This window comes from Oryzias latipes, chromosome 8 (genome assembly GCF_053564925.1).
Source record: "Oryzias latipes strain Hd-rR chromosome 8, Olatipes_Hd-rR_3.1".
In the NCBI taxonomy this organism is placed as follows: domain Eukaryota; kingdom Metazoa; phylum Chordata; class Actinopteri; order Beloniformes; family Adrianichthyidae; genus Oryzias; species Oryzias latipes.
The window spans coordinates 15,807,238-15,827,839 of NC_136244.1; the positions used below are offsets into that span (position 1 = coordinate 15,807,238).

At 40.8% G+C, this 20,602-nt stretch overlaps 1 protein-coding gene across 4 annotated transcripts in view; it reads right to left on the bottom strand.

The window, feature by feature from the left end:
• The window catches only part of cep112 (centrosomal protein 112), a 105,370-nt gene that overhangs the window by 14,257 nt on the left and 70,511 nt on the right, over positions 1-20,602 (bottom strand). For all 4 annotated transcript variants that reach the window (XM_004071678.5, XM_078951578.1, XM_020705326.3 and 1 more), the window contains 2 exons: positions 13,300-13,362; positions 8,026-8,175 (listed from right to left, as the gene is read on the bottom strand). In XM_004071678.5, the coding sequence (XP_004071726.1) occupies positions 8,026-8,175; positions 13,300-13,362 (213 nt within the window). The remainder of the gene's footprint in view (positions 1-8,025; positions 8,176-13,299; positions 13,363-20,602) is intronic.

Sequence of the window (20,602 nt, forward strand, 5' to 3'; positions counted from 1 at the left end):
ACGTGGATGAGGTGAAGAAGCTGGGGCAGTGGCAATACCTCTGCTTCGCCGTCCCGCAGCAGCTGGGAGGCTCTCCATCACCTCTCCATCAGCGTTATGGCCCCGTCTTTTATCTCAAACTTGAGCTCAAAGGAGCAGCGAGGAGTAACAGATACATCGCTCAGAGCGATCCACGCAGGTATAGGCCTGCATTAATATTAACAACAAAGGTTCGGCAAATGTGAGAGGCATATGAGAGTATACAAACGTATGCACACAATTGCAGCAATGCCTGAGTCATCCTTTCCTGGGTGGTCCTCCAGCACAGATAAGGCAAGCATGTTTCCCTTGGGTGAAGTAAAAGCAACATGGGGAGGGGGAAGGGGGGGGGGGGGGGGGGGGAGAAAAAAAAAAGGCCAGGGGCCTCTTTAAACTTGGTGTTTTGTTAGGAGCTTAGCTGCTCTTCAAGTGTGGCGGGGCCTTCTATTTGCAGCGTGCTGTCAGAAGTTTCTCCCAAAGTCTTGGATTAAAGAGATCCTCTAATGACACTGAGGCTGGACGACTTCAGACAGCAGCAAAAACCTCACACTGCACCGCCTCCAGCCAAGGACACACACACACACACACACACGAGCGCAGGAACAAATACAAACACAAGGGGCGAGACGCACACAGCCAGCAACGTTAGCAGAGCCTGGTGGTGCATGTGTGATCTAATAGTAAATAATAAAAGAGGTGATAACCTCGAGAAAAGATAGATGGCCGGAGAGATGAGAACACACTCTTTTATCTGCACTTTTATCAAAGGATTGTGGGAAAGGTAAAGAAGAGAGAAGCTGGAGGAGGAGGTGGAGGACAGAGGTCTCCCTCCTGAGGTGTTTGAAAAGTGAAAACTTTTGCCTCGCTGCCTTTCCCCGTCTGTCTGCGGAGGACTAAAAAGGTGTGGTTTAGCAAGTCGACCGCAAAAGATAACAGCGATTTCGGTGTGAACCGACTGGATTTCCGCTCTTTGATGCTCTGCGGCACTTTGCCCCAGAGTGGATTTAGGAGTGAAGTGAGGAGACGTAGCATGACGGCAGCAGCTGCAGAAGCCTCCCAAACAGCAAATCAAACTTTCACATTCATTTTCTGGGATGTGAGAGTGCGTCGGCACAGCGACGAAGGCGCCCTCCCCAGAACTGATGAAAATAGCGAGACAATTGCCGCACTAATGAAGACGTGTTGCAACCCAGCTATGCCCACAGGGGGGAACACAGTGCTCTCTATCCCCCCGTCTCTCTCACATGCAGTGAGCTACGATAGAAAGAGAATAGGAAACAACTCCGAAATATGTGCCATATGTCTGTGCGTGTGTACTTGTGTTTGTTTGTGTGTGGGCATTCATAAATGTATTCTGTTTATTAAAGAGTGTTTAGTGAGAGTTAGCTTCAGCACAAGCTGAGCAACACTTTGCAAAAGGTAAACTAAGATTGTTGCATACCTGATTATTTCACAATTCTTCTTAAAGACAGATTGGGGTTTTGTCGACAGATGAAAACTTTCAAAACATTTTCAACAACGACGCCATAGCTGGCTGTATGAATGCTTGAGGTTTCCTCGAAGAGCTAAAGCAATTGAAAATCATTTTCTAGGTTAGCTGTTTGGCTTTTCATCTCCCCCCAAAACTTTCACTGTTGTGTACTTTTGTGCTGTTGGACCCTGAGATGTGTCAGCGTTTGAAATATATATGGGATTTTTCAAGAGCTGAGGTTCAAGGGAAGGACACACATTATTTACCATCATCATGGTTTTTCTGTGAGAAGCATTGGGCTTGCGGTTTGGTGAGTAATTTCCGCTTGTTGTCTGCCAATGGACTCTGGTCTGTATGAGCTGTTTTACTTGTAGCATCCTGGGATGTTGTCTTCCTCCTGTTTCCAACTCCTCTGATATGTGGATCAAACACTGGCCACATCCGGAAAAGTCATCAGGCAGACAACACAAAGCGCACGTGTTGAACTGCGTGCATGTTCAAAGATATAAGGGACTTTATGAACACTTTACATGGTGATTACCTCAACGCTAGTCAGTCGACAAAACACTAAAAAAAGAATAGTTCTTTATTTTCATTAAAAGTGGCAGAAGAGGTTCAATTTTAAGAAATATCAAATAAAAAAAGACAGCATTTTTTTAAGAGAATGTGGTTCTACTTTGTGGACCAGATAAATAAAAATACATACGAGTTCAGGAATCTGTCATAACTTAAACTTCTGTTCAAACTTGAATCCACACATGTTTACATGTGGATAAAATCAGGCTGCAGACGGACGTGGAAACATCTGCGAAAGCACTCAAGGGAGCCTTTCCTGTAGTTCCTGCTATAGCACACGCCACCTGGAACACATGTTTCCCCGCACACGGGACAAAAACCAATAACGTTTGAAAGGATTTCAAAAATTAATGAACAAGGTGGAGAAAAAAGTGAGGAACAACGATGGATGACCCACTCCAGGAAGCAACTTTTCAACTCGACACAAAGGGCTTGACGGCGGTGAAGGACAGACGTGGGAACCCAAAGGGGTCGAAGGCATGCAAACAGCCGTTTGAAGCCTGTCTCTGCAGCGGTACACCTTGATCCCTCACCGCCACTCCTTCCTATGAATGCATCTCTACCTGCACAAGTGCAGACAAACTGCAGCCTGCGAGCCTCTGCACACATGATCCCTGGGTAACACTGCATGCACAAAGGCTCAGCACCCAAATCACACAGAATGTGTCAACAGTGAATTTGACCAAGAATGTATTGTCGGGTGTACAAAGCCCACCACACTTCATAGATTCCCTCTCATCCTCAAACAGTGTCAGACATTGGTCACTATTGCATTATGTAACGTATCAGTTCAGCCAGAGGACATGAAGGTGTGTGTTAAAGAATGCAGGAGTATAGAAAAGGAAAAAAAAAAAAAAGAGGCAGTAACTCAAAGGTGTGTGAGGAGAGAGCACTACAGATAAATACTCGGTGAAGAGAAGGCGGTGGCGGTGCTCGCATGTCAGCGTACACACACACACATACAAAAGGTGTGTGCGCGGGTCTACTCGTGTGCACACATTCGGCAGGCAGAAAGACAGGAAGCAGTGCTGTGGGGAGCAGGAACAGCGGTGCTGATCAAAGCCCAGGCGGGTGACACTATGGGCGGAGTGCCATTGTTTATTCACCAGCCACCTCTTCCTATTGGCAGAGTGAGGTAAGCATGTGGGCTCGTGAATGTGTGTGTAGAAACAGACTTTGAGATGGAAAGAGTTTGAAGATTCGGCGCTGGAAAGACAGGGTGTGTGAGAGAAAAGACACAAGGCTTGTGAGTAGGTGTGTGTGTGTGTGTGTGTGTGAGCCTTCCACTTGGCAGGTTAATATGGGCCTCAGTTCTGTCAGATTTGGCAGCGGCATACTTCAGGTGAACACACATTCACAATCATACATGGAATACTGCACACACACACACTCACACACATTAGGACAGGCAGACCGAAAAAAGAAAAGAAAAAAAAAAAAAACTGGCAGCACAAACACAGTAATCCCAAAAGCCTCATTACTAAACTTCACATTTAATTTTAATCGCTGCATATCACAAAAAGCAAAACAAGCGGAAACACCTGTAACCATACATAATGAAAAGAAATGGCACCAGCAAGAGAGCAATACTACAACTAAAAACTGAAAACATGCCACAGCAGTCCCTCCATCAACAGACAAAGCTCACTGTTAAGTGGCGCCTTTTAATCATACGGCTAATGTAAAGGGGATGGACCGCGTTTAAAGGTTCAAACAAAACTGACAATGTCATGGTCTCTAACAGTAGCTTACACAGACCTCACTTCAAACCACATTAAGGACTGCGTCAGTAAACTCAACACAATAGGTAGACGGTAATTTAGCAGACTTCAAGAGTAATATGTGAGGAGGTCTTTAAATTATAGATTGGTTCATTTCCATAGATTTATGAAAACAGGATGCAGGAGTTTATTACCCCTTATTGGAAAACAAAGAATTGGTCTGGAGAGGTTTAATCATGTCTCAGAACTGCATTAGACCCTGTATCATCAGCTAACTATGAATAAATTAAAGCCCAGAAACAGTTCAAAACATTTTTCAATAAAGTTCCTGGTAGGGACAGAAAACATAAAGATGCGTATCTAAAAATCAATCGAGCAACAGAAGTAAAAAAACACAGATTCGAAAAAGATAATGCAGGTGAAAAAGTATAAAATTGATCGGGAAGTAAAAAATCGGTTTCTAGGAAACTTTGTTAGTTTCTCTTCTTAAACTGTCTTTGCTTTTTTATTTACGTGTGATGCAAACAAAAGACGTCAAATCGCGAGCTCGCTTCTACCAAGTCAGGTCAATTACAGATACATTTACCGGTAAAAATTTTTTACAGCACTGCAAAGAAAACCTGAATAAAATTAAAACAACACACTTGTAACTTGTAATTTAACAACAAAGAACAAAGCAGTCCTAAAGAGTTAAAAATGCAGGTTAAAGGCTTTTTGTTTTATTGCTTAAAATAAAAAGGGCCAGTAAGGAAGGAAAAAAAAAGTTTTTCTGTTAATTGCATACATTTTTATTTAGTTTTAAATGCTAAATGAACAACAAATATCTATACTGTATCAATGTAGCTTAAAAAGTTAGACTATCATATCGCCACAAAGTTAGTTGAATCTTTTTTCTTTGTGATATTTCTTTTCTATTGCAAGTTATTCAAGTTGTAAACAGACCTATGAGATGCCTCAGTAAAAGCATGTGGGGCCCACTGGCCCCCACCTCGAACGTTTGATTGACAGACCCTCCTGATCTGGCTTTCAGTGGATGGGGTGTGGATTTTAAACAACCTAACTCATGGCGACAGTAGTTGCCCTAGAAATATGACCCACACCTACTCTGACCAATCACTGTCGTCTGGCTTCAAATGGCGGCGCCCATAAGGCGGAAAAATGGTGACTGAACTGGCGTCACTTTGCTGGAACTGGAGGTAAGGCATTTTCTACGGGTGATGTCACACATGTTTCGTCCATTTTTATTTACAGTCTATGGAAAGAATTCAAAACTTTAGTTCCTGGACAACCACAAATATTTTTCCTATTCTAAAAATAATTCTAACTTCTTAAAGAAATCTCTGTTTGTTTTCACTGTTATTAGTCGCAACATGACAGTAAAATTGAATGTATTTTCTGATAAGTCAGATGTTAAGCACATTAGTGAGTTTTGTCTACTGAACTGGACCGAGTCAGTGTGATGTTGACTCCGACCAAATGAAGTCAATTCAGTCGCTATTTTTTCACAATACAGAAACTTCCAGGAGAAACCAATAAGCAGTTTTAATAAAGATGTCATTGATAATACTGGTCCGAATCGGTTTGAGTCCCGTTTCCGTGACAACCACTCTCACCAATCAAGAGTGACCTTGTTGGAAGCCCACCCTCCCACCACTTGAAAGCAGAAGAATCTGTCAAACGCCTTGAACATTGGATGCTTTTATTGATGCATCTGATTGGTCAGTTTATAACTTGAGAAAATAAATATAATGAAAAAAATGAAGATTAGCAAGAACATGTTCAAACAAGGTATTAGAGCATGAATGCTTATTCTATCAAACAATGTCTGAGTAATCGCAGTTTATTCCTCAAGAGAGGTCTCGGGGAATTTGGCTTTTTGGAGCCGGTGGGTTTGTCCTATTTGGAACGCGAGGGGGGAGGGGCCACTGCGTCCAGTAATCGTATACATTTAACGGTTTTGTCACAATGCCATTGCATATATTCAAAATGTACCGTATATCATGGGATAGAGAGCAGATAATTTGTACACAGGATAAAAGATGTAGATTCAAATATAAAATTATTTGCATTTTTATACACACACACACAAACACGAGTTGGCATTTTAAAATGGACTATCGACAGCTTGTGTTCTGCAACAGTTTACACTATGTGTTCTTCAAAAACATGACCGTGGTTGTCGTCTGCGGAAAGATGCCAAAAACAGACTTATCCATGTACGGACACGGAAACACGGCACCCAACATTTCCACCCAGACGACACAAATATACTCCCTCGCTTAAACGTCACATTTACAAAAAAAAAGAAAAGAAAAATAAACCCACATAATAAGCATACTTAAATGAAGTAGCGTTGTTCTAAAAAAGGCCTTTATGAGATTTAAAGGTCTCTGCAGCTAACACCCATATTTAAGAGATCTGAGTACAGTAGAGCTGCAGAGGAAACGGCGTTCTGGCTAGACATAGCAGAATGAGGATGGCAAGGAAATAAGGGACATCTGATCCGCAGCAGCATCCACACAGAACAACTGTTTTGGGATTATCTCAATTCAAATGCACGGCTAACTTTGATGTTATTTTCTTCTCCACCCATTGTCTGAAGCCCCTCGCTCTCGTCATAATCCCAGTCCTTTGAAGTGAGCAGCATGGAAACAATGTCAGCAGGCGACGCACTCCCTTCAGATGGCCCACTGACAGCTTTCCGACGGTCCTTTCTTCTACTTTTCCCCCCACAATCCTCTCAGTTCACACACCTCCAACCTTCCTTTGCCTCGCCCTTTTTTTTGCTGTTCATCATTATCATTTTCATTGATATACAGAATTTTGCCACAATTTTCTTTCCACTTCTAGTTGGCTGGAATTCCCCATTTCATAGTTATCATTTAGGATCTGATTCCGTAATAACTGGGAGCCTTAGTAAGCGGTTAATAGAGAGGTTTTAATAAAGATGTCATTGATTATACTGTAGAAAGAGAAAGCTTGATTCTGCTCCCTTTGCAGATCCCAAGCTCTCTGTTTAGCAGCAGCTTTTGATGGGAAAAACAGCAGTCTATTTTGTCCATGCAAGCAAAGTACATGGGCAAAAACTGTTTGAAATAAAGTAATTCATAGGTACAAGTAAAAAAAAAAAAAAATTACACAGCAGTTAGTTAATTTTTTATGAGCAACCATAAAAGGAGTTTTAAAACTAAAGGTCATCCTTTTTTATTTTTTTGCTGGATGTTACATTTGTTTACCACAAAGTACCTTAAAATTGAGCTCCAGCTGTTTTTAAAATGATGGCAACGTACCATTTAAGGGGATGAGTCATTTACTCTATCAGCCACAGTTACACAGACCAACTACTGCTGGTTGATGCTTTTTCTGCGAGTAAGGATGAAGGAGGGCGCGTGTAGGAATTTCAGTGGCCGTTGGGCTACAAAGTTAGGTTCAAGGTGGGCCTGGTTACCAAGGGCTGGAAGGAGAGGAGATCGGAGGGCAAAATCACAGAGCTCTGTCCTTTCTATATGAAGCAGGAGCTGCAAACAGACAAGACTGTTTGGAAACACAGCCTGATCCCAGACACAACAGCTCTTTTTTTAGTGAGCCACGCCTAATCAACTGTCGCTGTCTACCCGTCTGGTTTAGGAAAAATGAGAAAGCCTGAGGGTAAAAAAAAAAAAAATTACATAGAAAATGTGTCAAATGGCCTATTTGTGTAAAAATGTTGATAATAATTGCACTTTAAAAAAAAATAATAATAAACACAAATAAAGAAGCACAACTGTGTGAAACTGAAGAAAATGATTCCCTTTTGGGGGGACAGTAGACGTGTTTACAAGACAGAATCAGGGATATATAGCAATTTAAAAGACTACGGGAGTCTGCAAGTATATAAAACCGTAACATACATTAAAGTCAATCCAGTTTAAACCCAGACAGGACTTTTTTTTTTTAGAGGCTGAATTTTACAAAGAGAGACTCTTATGAGCAAGATGTTCAACTTTCTCTGCTGAAACGAGATTTAATATAAAATAGCAGGTTAAACCAGTAAAACAGTTGCTGTTTTTATATTGAGGTCTCATAAATTTATAAATTTATGATAATCAAAATCTGAGCAGTATGATTAGACTATGCAGCATTAAAAGGCTAAATGGGATTGCAAAGTTTAGCAGTTTGTGTGTGTCTTTTGTACTAATAACTTGTCAGTGGACATGAATGCTGAGGTAGTGTTTTTAGACGAGTGCGCCCTGCACCGACCTTGTTGGTCTGATCGGCATGATGGGTAATTCTTCTTCTCTCTTCGTCCCAGCGAGCGTTGGCCTCCTTTAGCTGCTTCTCCATTGCCTGCTTTGTCCGAAGCGCCTCCTCCTTTGAGTCGCATACGGACGTCTGCAGCTCTGCAATAAGCTATGAAGTAGAAAAAGAATTTTTCATATTTCCTAAATGACAGAACAAAATGGTATGTTGGGGGTTAGATGTTTTGCTCAACGCATGAGTTCCAATCGAGGAAAGAGAAAACACATTTTTTCCAGAAATAAAAAGTTTAAAAAAATGTTTTTGCTTGATTTTTTATTTTTATTTTAGCCATGAACTTTTATTTTGAAAAGGAAAACCCTATTGAGATTTGACCTGGAGTTAAACTGCTGGAATGATCACAGTGAAACTGCTGCTCCAAGAATTACATGTCTTGCGTCTTTTTTTAAACAGAAGGACAAACTAAAACGCAGATTTTAAAAGACTTTTTTTTAAAACCAGTAACATTGTGCAGAAAAAGGAATCACAGGTTAAGGAAAATGTGATTTAAAAGAGGGATGATAGGAGGGGAAATGAATGGGGTAGTCTAGTTCTGTTTTTGTTTACTGCATTTACACTCTACAGACCCATTCCTACTTAAATTGAACAATAGTAAAGGTAACCTAAGACTCAACCTGTTTAAATTTATATGAACCTTTAAAAGTTTATAATGGCTCCTGACTGACCAGTTATGATTGATTCCCGAAAATGAGAAGTTATGTTTATTTCACTTTCTGCCAAAAATAAGGTAAATTAAAACCACAAAATGATGTTTAGCACAAAAAACAGCTGCAATGAATTATACCTTTTGGAAATACAAGTGAAAAAAATAAAGTGAAAGTTGGTGAGTGCAAACAAAAATCCCATTTGTGATGATTGACTGCTTGGAAAACAAGTATGTGAGCACTTTGACGTCACACGCTGGTTTGTGGACTGCCACCACGAAGCCTCAAGATTGTCATTTCTCTACTTTAATCTTCTGATGTGCAGTCATGGATGTGGACATGAACACATGTATAGAGCTGGACTGCCTGCACTTGTTACAAAAAAGGATTCACATTACATTTGCATTAATAAAGAGCGTTTTACACTAAGTGGGTACAGTAAATAATGTAATTAATGAGAAAAATAGAGCATCTTTAATTGTCTGTGTATAAGTAATAAACCAATTGGATCTCTTTGATACTGACATTAAAAGTGGAGAGTATTTTTCAGCTACTTTTCACAAGTTGTCCTTAAAAAGATAAGAGATGTCTAATCTTTTTCATTGATAAACGTTTCATCGTTTCATCCTTCAATAGACAGGATGTGAAAAAGAATCCTTGAAATCACATTGAAAGATTTTTTTTAAAAGAATTTATTTGTGTAATATTGCAGCAAATATATATTTTGCCAATGACAAAAGTTCAGCTTAATACTTTGTAATGTGTCCCTGGTTTTTGAATGATGGAGGTCAAATGTTTCCTTGTAGGTCTTCACCAGGTTTGCACTGTAGCTGCGAGTTTGGTCCATTCCTCCATGCAGATCTTCTCAAGAACTTTGATGTTTCTGTTGCTGAGAAACACAGACTTTCAAGTCTCTCCACAGATTCTCTATTGGACTGAGGTCCAGAGACTGGCTAGAACAGAACCTAGAAATGCTTTTTACATGGCCACTCCTTTATCGCCCTGGCAATGTGTTAGAATCCTTGTCATGCTGGAAGATTCAGTCACGTCTCTTCCTCAATGTTCTCACTGATTAAAGCACCCCCCGTCTCTCATCCTGTCCCCTTTGCAGTAAAGCAGCCCCAAACTATGATGTTTCCACCCCCATGCCTCACAGTGAGTATGGGTTCTTGGGATGCAACTCAGCATTTTCCCCCTCCAGATGCAGTGTGTGGCGTTTTTACCAAAGACTTCCATTACAGTTTCATTTGACCACATAACCTTCTCCCAATGCTCCTCTGGATCATCCAGATGGTCTCTGGTAAACTTTAGACGGGTCTAGACATGTGCTGGCGTAAGCAGGAGAACTGAGAACTGTGGGATCCTAATTTATGACGGCATAGTGTGTGTTACTGATCGCAACCTTTGTTACTGTTGTTCCTGCTCTCTTCAGATCATGGACCAGTTCCTTTGTGCAGATCTGGACTGTTTACTCACTGTTCTCAAGTTCGTCTGTGCTTATTTTCCAGCTCCTGGATTATTTTTGTACATTCTGTCTCTATCGGTGGAAGTGTAACTATGATAAACATCACTGACCCCTCTCAGCCTTTTAAGTGGGACAACTTGCAGAAACTGCCAAAAAAGTTTTTGCCACATTGTAAACGTGGTCTAAAAAAAGACTCTACCACAGGGAATTTTCAGTCAGTAGGGGAGGCATCTCTTTTACCTGACAATATTAATCTTAGAGCCAGCACAGAAATAACTGAAACAGCTGAAGAACTTGGTTTTCCAGCAAAGAGGGTCGACATCCTTCTTGTTGCTGCATGGTAAAGGAAAGACATTGAGCAAATTGACTTTGTGTTGTCATAAGGGAACTGAGAGCCATAATTTATCTTAAATCTGACAGTAATTTATTGTGATGCATGTCTTTAACTCTCAAACCATCCCAACATCGCATCGACTTGGACGTTTTTGCTAAAGGAAACCACAGAACAAACAGAAAGCACAACAAATGAAGAAAGGTGTCATTTGAATAAAATGATGGTCCATAAACTCTAGGAACAAATTTATCAGTGGACATTTTTTTGTTGAATATTTTGGTGCCTTTACTGTAAAATACAGCAACGATCCTGCTTGGCGTCTAAGGAATCACATTCAAAACACAGTGAATCCTGTAAACCAGAGTAATAACAGACATTAATTGGACATTTTTGCATATAAACTTTGACCTTGATCTTCAATGAAAAAGCGCATCCCTGTGTTGCCTACTCCCAGTGAGGACAATCACAGATAAAGCACTGATAATCCACCTCCATCACCACCGCCACCCACTGTAACCTGATCATTAGGACGGGAAAGAGAGGCTCAGCTCCTCTCAGTTCACAGGTCACCCAGGAGGACCACTCACAGCGAGATGCTTAACAGACACGATTGAATGTGAGAGACACTAATTAGGACTGTCTGTGCACGTATGTGTGTTCGTGAATGGAAGGGGCAGAAAAAACGCAGACAAAAGCAAAGACGCAGAGAAGTGCAAAACAGAAGGATGTGTGTGCACGCAAGACGGCATGTATACACTATTGTGGCGCAGCTCAAGTCTTCAAGGATAATGTATGGCATGGCGTGATTTTAATTGGGCTATTAGACATGCAGCTAAGCAGGAGAGCAATGCCCCGTGTCAGACGCTGAGGGGTTAACAATCAGGGGTTAGCCTTTGAGGTTCAAAGACGTCTTGTTTACATTTGATGGAGTTGCCCCAAAGGGAAGGCAACAAATATGTTCCACCTTTACCTTTTAAGACAAAGCTGCTAAGGCCCTTGACAAATGCTCGGAATTAACCAAACATATTAATATGTTTGCAAGAAAAAAATCCCTCGTCTTCCGCATAATCCTTCTGTACGACAACACGTGCAACAAAGGTGTTGAATGCTGCTGCGCGCATTGCTTTAATGTCAGAGTGTGCTGTTTGTTCAACACTTGCCGCCTCTGCGTCCCCAAAACAGAGGATTAATCACTTGTTGCTCGTCTGTAGAGACGCACCGCATCAGAAGTGGGAAAACACGGCTGAACTTTGGAACAGCCTTAGCCTTATTTTGAAGTTAAGCACTGTGTAACCCAATAAGCTACTGATTCTTTTTTTTTTTTTTACAACATCTGCTTGTCAACCTCGCTTTCAACTCGAAGGCACTGCCAGACAACCCAAAATGTAGGAGATTTGAAGAAAAAAAGACCCACCCCCTCCACCATTGAATCTCCTTTGTGGGTAATAAGGTGCAATTATGGCCAAATGATTGTAATATTTCAGCCTTCCACAAAAACGAGCGGAAAACCTCTCTTTTTCGGCGTAAACACTACTTAGGTTTGAATTTTTAGGCTGGTGAGAGCAAGCTGAAGACATTTTCCTGAATGGTGCAGAAAGAAATGACAGAACTGCCTGAAGTAAACCTGATGAGAATGCAACACCAACAGTGTGTGCAAGACATTTAGATTTTTTCTTTTTATGTGCTTTTATTATTTAAACTTAACACTTTCACTGAATGATTCTGAATGAATCACTAAACACAAAAACATTAAAAGTCACAACGACAATCAAAAAACCACAAGCAATCATCCAATCAGTGAGTACCTTCCCCTAAATCCTTTCTTAACCTGTTATTAATCTTTAATAATTCATGTTGATTTCTGGAAATAACCTTTTTTTTTAAATATTTTCTTTTTTGCAGGATTCTTTTTGGTATTAGGTATGTAATTTTTGCAATTCATTGTTTTGCATTTCATTGTGATCTATAATATGTTTTTGTGTTGAGCGATTTGGACTATTTGGACCGTAGAATCACCTAAAAACATGGAACAAAAACAACTGTAAAATTTAAACAAGAATTCTTTATTTTTGATTTTGAACAAATAAACCGCAAAATTTATTAAAACTATTCTGACTAAATTATTTCAAATCTGAAACAGATTCAAGACAGGTAGTGGTTGTAAAGGAGTTAATCAATTCAACCAAGCCACTGAGCAGGTAAAAGCCATGGATTTACTTCAAGATGGTAGGTTTAAGCTAAATTTTTAGGCTGAAGTAAAAACTAATTTCAATCTACAAAATAGCAGTAAAATTATAAAACTGAAATGAGTGCGCACCATTTAAGTTGAAATGCCAGAGGGTGGCCAATTTAAAAAGTGTATTTTACAAGTGCAATAAATTATTTGGCCACTTGGGGGCAGGTAAAGAAACTGTATTCCATTATTTTATGCAAAAAAACCAACAAAATTCTATACTACTTACTAAAGCTTTATATCATCGTTTTTGTTTTTTAGGCTTGGATTCATATAGCGAAGAATGGTCTACACGTTGAAAAATGAACTACATTTGCAGCAGAAAGTACAAATATTAGCGGGTCAACTTCAGTTCTGCGTGCGTGGACAGATTTATTTGGAATTGGCAGCAGCTCACATGCCTTCTGCGTGAGGTCAAAGGCCACTACGGCTCACTGTGTGTCCAGAAATGATTGTGTTACAGTGTTGCACAGCGGGGTTAAAAGGAGGGAGTATAAAATGAAAGAGGGTAGGATAAAAGGTAGACGTAAAAACTGATTACCTGGGCAGACTTGGTGAGCTTCTGACTGTACTCCTTCTCAATCTGCTTCATCCTGCTGTTGGTCTGCCACACAAAGATGAGGGGAGGAGGTGGGTGGAGGGGTGAGAGGGAGATACGTAAACGGGTGGAAAGAGAGAGACACAAAAAAAGATAAAGTTGTGAAATTCAATCTCCTGTAAGGAAGGAAGTGCACCTACATAACACCATTCCGGTTTCTTTTCCCGCTCTTCCACAAACACACACCAACACTTGTGTTGACTGCTGTCTCTTGGCGGCGTGTCCCTAGGGGTGCCGGCCTGTCGCCCCCTGGCACGATGCCAGTCCCAGGGCTTATGAGTGCCAGCAGGTAATGATGGGCACAGAGCACATTGGGCACCAAGCGCCTTGCATCTCCTGCCAACAATTCATCACTTAACAAGTAGAGCGGGGATTATGGGGTGAATTAAAATGTTGCTGCCAATTAGCTTTATTTGGAAAAAAAGAAAGATAATCGAGAGAAGCAACGAGATGGGGTGGGGGGTGCGGGGGTGTTGTTATTGGAACTTTATTGTCTCTTTGTTTTCGGTCATCCCTCAGTGGAAGGCTAATGCAAAATCTGTCTACTTTCGGCAAGCCATGTTAAAAAGGCCACGCTTTCAAAAGAGGCTGGACAGTTGAAAGAGATAATTAGGTGTGAAGTGCTGGAATTCCACGGTGAGCCGCTCACTGTACTGCAGGTAGACCACTGCTCAGAAGAGAGTATGTTCCATGGAAATTATTTTCCTAGTGCGTTATGTTCCGTTTTGCATCTGCTTTTCAGTGATATGAAAGTGTTGAATACAGTTCAATACAACCAGTTCTCTTTCTTATGTTAAACACATTTTAAAAGTCAGTTGGTTTTCCTAAAACCAATCTAACAATTTGAAGCAAGGAATCACTTTAAAGCCCCACTCTGAAAAAAATTCTGCTTATAACACATTCTTTTTTATAAAAAAAAATTAAGATTAAAATGGCATTTCTGAGTATTTCTTTATTCAAATCCTCATTTGAATACAATTCAAATCCTTTATTTAACATCTTCAGAATCAGGAGCAGACAAAAATATGTACTTGGAAAAGGCTTGTAGCTGTGACGGGCCACAAGCTCCCTGCTTCACTCCATTCGGATGCATCCACTTATAGACAACCAGGATCCATGGACGTCTTTGTTTTCCTAGTCTGAGCTGCGATCTAGCTCAAAACACTTTTTTTTTATTCTGCCTAAAAACAGCATATAATTATAATTAAAAAGACCACCTGGCATGCTTTTAAGATAGATCAAAAGATCATCGGAGTGGGACTTTAACTTAATGTAGAGTTCTGGATGAGTCCTCTGAGAATTGTAAAAGTCTTACAGCGACAGACAACCCATGAGCAAACGGATCCCCTTCACAGGCGTCAACACCTAAGCTGAATCTGGGCTCAGCACCCAACCCAAACACTTCCTGACAAACACCACCGTCCGCTATAAAGGGACACACCTGTCACCACAGATACACATAGCTGTCACCAGGGATACAGGCCTGTCTTCCTGAGCCAGGGCTCTGAGTGGCGGCCCGCTGGTCCCCAGGGGCCCTAAAGCAGCTGATGAGAGGGTGGAGGACAAAGAAGGGTGTAGAAAAAGAGTAGAAAGGAACTGTGTGTGGGAGAGGAGCTTCAATGGGGTTCTTCCTCTCACCAACCAGCGCCATTTGTTGTTTTCTTTTACCGCTCTGTGCTTGCTGCAGCTTTTTCAAAATAACGTGGAGGATAAAAGACAATCTGTTAGCAGGCTGAGCATAAGAATGATTTCACTCAATGTCATTAACTCTGCTGTCCGATGAAAGATCAAGCAGCTGAAAACACATTTTTTCAAATGATTACACCACCATTTTTACATTAATGTGAATACATGGGGTGTGGGGTGTACTGTATAAGACAGGGAGACACATAGAAATGGATTCCTAACCTATTCCTTTTACCTACAATCAACTCTGGGGAATTTCAGCAGAAAGCATTCTACAACATCACATGCTATCCTGCTTAACCATCTAAACACACATGACTGGAAGAAGACAACGATGTGATAGCACACGTCAGGGACAAAAATTCCCACTGGACTGTGACAAACGCAACGGTGGAAAACAGAGCTGAATTAAAAGAACAGCCATGTGTGTGTATGTGTGTGTGTGTGTAAGAACTTTCAAAGAGACTACCTGTGCCCTGCCAAAGGCATTTTTGTGCTGAAGGCACTTTGAGGCTGTATCAGGCTCCTCAATCACCTTATAATCCTAGCAGTGTGTAGCGCAGCTGCTTTGAAGTGTGTGTGTTTGTGTACAGACACTTGGTGTGTGTTCTAAAAAAGAGTGGAAGTGGATATGAAAGCCAAAGAATACACCGCTTACCAGAACTTAATTAATAATCCACAGTGGGAACCAGGCCAAACACACATGCAAATAACAATGTCATGCTAAAAAAAAAAAACACAGACAGGAGTGGCAGAAAGCCCACTGATAACTTTCATTCACACCCTTGAAGATATACGCAGACTTATTCAAACACAGATAACAGACAAACAGGATTTGTGGCTTTGATCTGAGGCTGTTTGGAAGTACGGTAGGCTTTGTTAAAGGTGTGCCGACCCAGGACACGGTTGTGCTGTCGCAGAGCGGAAGAAACTAGAAGAATGAATATCTTTGTTGGGCTGCGCTCTGAAATGTTCTCCTGTCGGGACGTTGGGCTCAAAATAGTCAGTTTTAATCGAGTTGGTATAAAAAAAAAAAGTGTGGGCTTTGTTTTTTTTCATGCTACTGCCTAACTATGTAGCCACAAGGGGGCCTAGTCTGGGTTTTCCTGTGCCGGTCCCCAGCCCGGATAAAATTCAAGGCTGTCAGGAAGGATGACCGGCATAAAAATCTCTGCCAAAACCACTTGTGTTATTCCTCTCATGACCACCATAATGACTACAATATCCTCAAACTGAACCCTAAAAATAAAAACTACATAAAAGGCCCAATGTTTAAGTGAGGAAATCTATCATCGTTTGCCATCAGATCCAAGATCTTAAGGACTAAAGGAACCTTTGACATCTTTTTGATAATTGTCACAAATATTACTGAGGGATCTGTTTATTCTTTTATAGAATTTATGCTAACAAAAAGAAAACTTTAAGGCCACGCAAGTGTAAGAAAAAAGGCAATATCACAATTAAATATTTCAAGAATAAATGGTAAAGATATTTACAATGTTTACATACAGCAAATGTATGTACTTGTATTTACAATACAAGTCTTTTGTTGTATGGTGTCAGTATTTTAGTTAACTTGTCAAATATCAACATCAATACAAAGGAAAAAAAAGGCAAAGCATGGCAATTAAAAAATGAATTGGATTAGAAAATAAATATCAAAAATGTTCCCCAATTAACACATATTTAGGGTACGCCTAGCAAAATTAAGAATTTGTGCAAAAAGTACAACATTTCTGGTGAAGCTAGTATTTTCTAGGAGTGTTACGTATAGAATGAAATATAATAGGCATTTTTTTAAGATTATTTCTCTATACACAAAATTCTGTGTTTTAGAAAATTGAAATTTATCTTAAAAAATGAATGTTGGTGTCAACTAATTAACTCAGACCATCTGCGAATGGTCTTTAAATGTTCTTTCAGTCTGGGTCAATGGGCTAAATGGTCATAAGGCTGCTGACTTCACAGATGTCTGGAAGCCAGTCCCCATTCCCAAGGATGGGAAGCCATAAAAGGTCTTTGCCAAACAAGCTGGGTGTTCACACAGTGCTGTATCCAAGCACGTCAACAAAACATGGAGTGGAGCAAAAGGTGTGGTAGGAAAAGATGCAGCACCTGGATGGATCATCACAGCTTTGAGAGGGTTGTCAAACAACATCCGTTCAAGAATTAGGGTGGGGGGGGGGCATCACAAGGATTGACTGATGCTGGAGTGGGTGCATCAAGGGACACCACACACAGACGAATGCTAGACGTGGATTACAAAATGTTGCAAATCTTTGTATTGAGCTAAAAAAAAAAAAAAAATTTAAAAGGCAAAATGAAATCCCCATGGAGAGCTGTTTGGTCCAAAGGCATGCAATACCGCTGCAGCTTGATGTATCAAATGCACAAAAACTGCACTTTTTAGTGATGTATAACAAAACATACTTTTTAAATGGCTGCTTTTAGCTTCACCCTGCACACAACGTGTTGTTTATTGCCCACCAGGGAGCTGATTTATGGGATCCAATCCATGAAAACAAGTAAATCTGGATTTCAATAAAAGCTTTTTCTCTTTTTTGCCACTCGGCAAAAGTCTTCTGCCTCAGTCTCAGCAGCGAGCAGCGAAAACGACAGCTCACCATGCATGTCTCTCGTAACAAATTCAGTTCAATCCGCCAAAGAGGGGGAACTGGGAGATGTTATTTGCTCGTTTGTCTCTAATCGTTGCTGTCTTGCTGCATTTTGCCGCGTGTGTTTGTGTGCGTGAGGGGGAGAGGCGCTGCTGTAATGACAAGAGGCTTTATTTCCATTTCACAGTTTGCCATCAATGCCTGTCGGTAGTAATTCTCTTCATTGCTGCTGCTGCTTTCCGTCAGTGCTGCATCACACAGAAATAATGCATCACGCACACACACACACACACATGCAGAAATAAACCCGGATTGTGGACGCGACACACAAAAGGTTCAGTGATTGTAAACAGCAACTCCATACATGAAAACCTATTAGCTTCTTAAAGAATGAATGAGAAAGGGCATAAGCTTGAAGCCACATCATAATATTGAAAGCTTATTTTAACAAGCTGCCCAATCAAAGGTTGCCTGGACTCAAGCAGGTGGGCAGACACCACAGCAGAAGTCTATTGGTGATGCTTTCTGAACTATTAAGCTACAGTGACAATGTTTTCACGTGTAGCATTTTTATTTCAGCAGTTACTGAGCTCCATCCTGGTGCAAATTTGTCTAGTTTTTAGGTTTAATAAGACCTGACAAGCCGTGCCTTTACACCTCCGCCTCTGCTCCGATCACTCGCTTCAGTGATGTTCGGATGGCGGGTGATTTTTGAGATTTATTCAGAAGTCAGATAAAAAAGCAGCCCAAAAATCATCATGTCCCACTTAAAACTCCACTTCAAACCAAAGTGTAATCTACAGCGTGCAACAAGATGGGGAGCTGCCTGACGCCATGTCTTAATGCGATTGAGAAAGTGTGCCGGTTCCCTCCCTCCTCTCGGTTGACTTCAAAAAGTGAGCAAGGGAGCTATGTGATGTTTTTTTGGGACAGCAGAGCCTTTACTTTGACTCTTTCATCTGCCGGGTGACTCACTCGCGCTCCCTCTCTGCCGCTGGGCCTTTTGGTGCGCCGAGGAGACGAATAGGCTCACATAGGTCTGAGCATGGCTACATATACACAAATACACAATAACTGTTTACACACACGCAAGCTTCAGCGCACAAATCCTACTCCAAACATGTAGATCTAATAATCTGAATAACAAACGGTCTACAATTGAACTCCTTCTGCCCTGGAGTCAGATTCCTCGCTTTGCCTTAGCCGACCCATTGTTTCTGTGACTCTGTACATGTGAGGTGAATGTGGGCTCTCTTTGATCATCCCACCAGCTCCTGCAGTGTTCTCGTCGAAACCATGACCAACAGAATAACGTGATTTGGTGTATCTCCAAATGGCAGGGGACCAAACCGTTAAGCCAGCTGTGACGGTTGGAAAAAGAGAAGACACAGCTGTGACAATGACAACAACCCCGCAACACCATCTTCTGGCAGAAGACGTTAATGTCTCCGGTGGCCAGGATCAAAGCTGGGGTGACTGGATTGGCACAGATGTAAACTATTGTATCAAAATCTAAGGTTACAAGCGTCGAAACTCAGTCATTTTCCTCTTTTTCTTTTTCTTTTCTAGCCTTCACCGTTCTGACCTTCAACTACAAAGTGACTTGTGATCAAATGTTTAGCAAGTTAAAGGTTTTTGAGGGTAAAAGCAGCTTCAAGTCTAACCATTAAACCAAAAAGTAATGCTTAAAATGGGTGGTTTATGTTCAATTCTCACCAAGATTCAAATACTTACCTCTGTAAGATAAAAACTCTAATTTTCCTTTAGATCAAATTTTTTGTATCAAAAATCGTCCGAATTAGGAAGACACAGATGTTTTATTTTATTTCAGTGAAAAAATACTCCCCTCAATGTCAACTTTTCTTTTTTATTTACATTTTAAATTTTAGGAATGCGAAGAGTGTCACAGAAGGGTCGCACAACAGTGTTACCACAGCGTTTCAACAATTTAAAATATAATTTAGCCAACCACAATACAGAAATCCTACATAGTTCTTAAAAAAGTATTGGTTTTAAAAGAGGAACCTGCTGGCCAGAGGGAAACTGAACGCAGGCTGCATTTAGCCCACGAGCCAGACTTTGGACATGCCTGCTATAGATCAACCCTCAAAGCTTTAGTCCCACTGAAGTCACAGAGTACACCAACCCTAAATGAGACATTTATTTAGAATATTTTCTATGTTTGCATTTCTGGCCTCATTGTTCTCATTGCTTCAAGACTTCAACTTTAGACCAATGAAAACTGAACAAACCACATTCACACAAAAAAAAGAGATCAAAGACACACTACCTTTATACAGTACAATCCAAACAAACATTACAAATCTGCAAAGGAAAGAAATGCAGCTTTCTGCGCTGTCATTTTGAAAATCAGCCGTCTTGGGTGGTCTGATCTCAACTCTATGGTTCTAAATATGAACAAGAATGCAAAACATTGCGGTCACATAAAGATCCAATCTGTCAAGCCACATTTAAAGATGGTCAGGGGAGCCCATGTCCACAAATGGAGCATAAATGTAAAAAGCATATTCATTTCAGGTCACATAAAAAGATGCTGCATAAGCATCCTGAGTGGCACAACAAACAAGAGTTGTGTAGAGCTGGTTTCTATTCTACTAGAGTTCAGGACCCAAAACGGCAATCTTCTTTTTTTAAGCTGTCCTGAATACAAAAAACGATTTATTCTGTGAAATAAAAAAAAATAAAAAAGATATTTCTCTACAATGTCAATCATCAAAATGTTGGATTTTACGTACACTGTGATGCCCCCCCCAAAAAAAATGGTGTCGCGGAAATTTTCAATCCAACATTTCTTATGGGGATCTCCACTGACAAGAACCTGTTTGGAGAGCATCCTCTCAGCAGGAAAGTGAGGAGGCCTGAAACGACTACGCACACGCAAACGGGAAGCTCCAGTTGAAACCAAAGAACATTTTCTCACACAT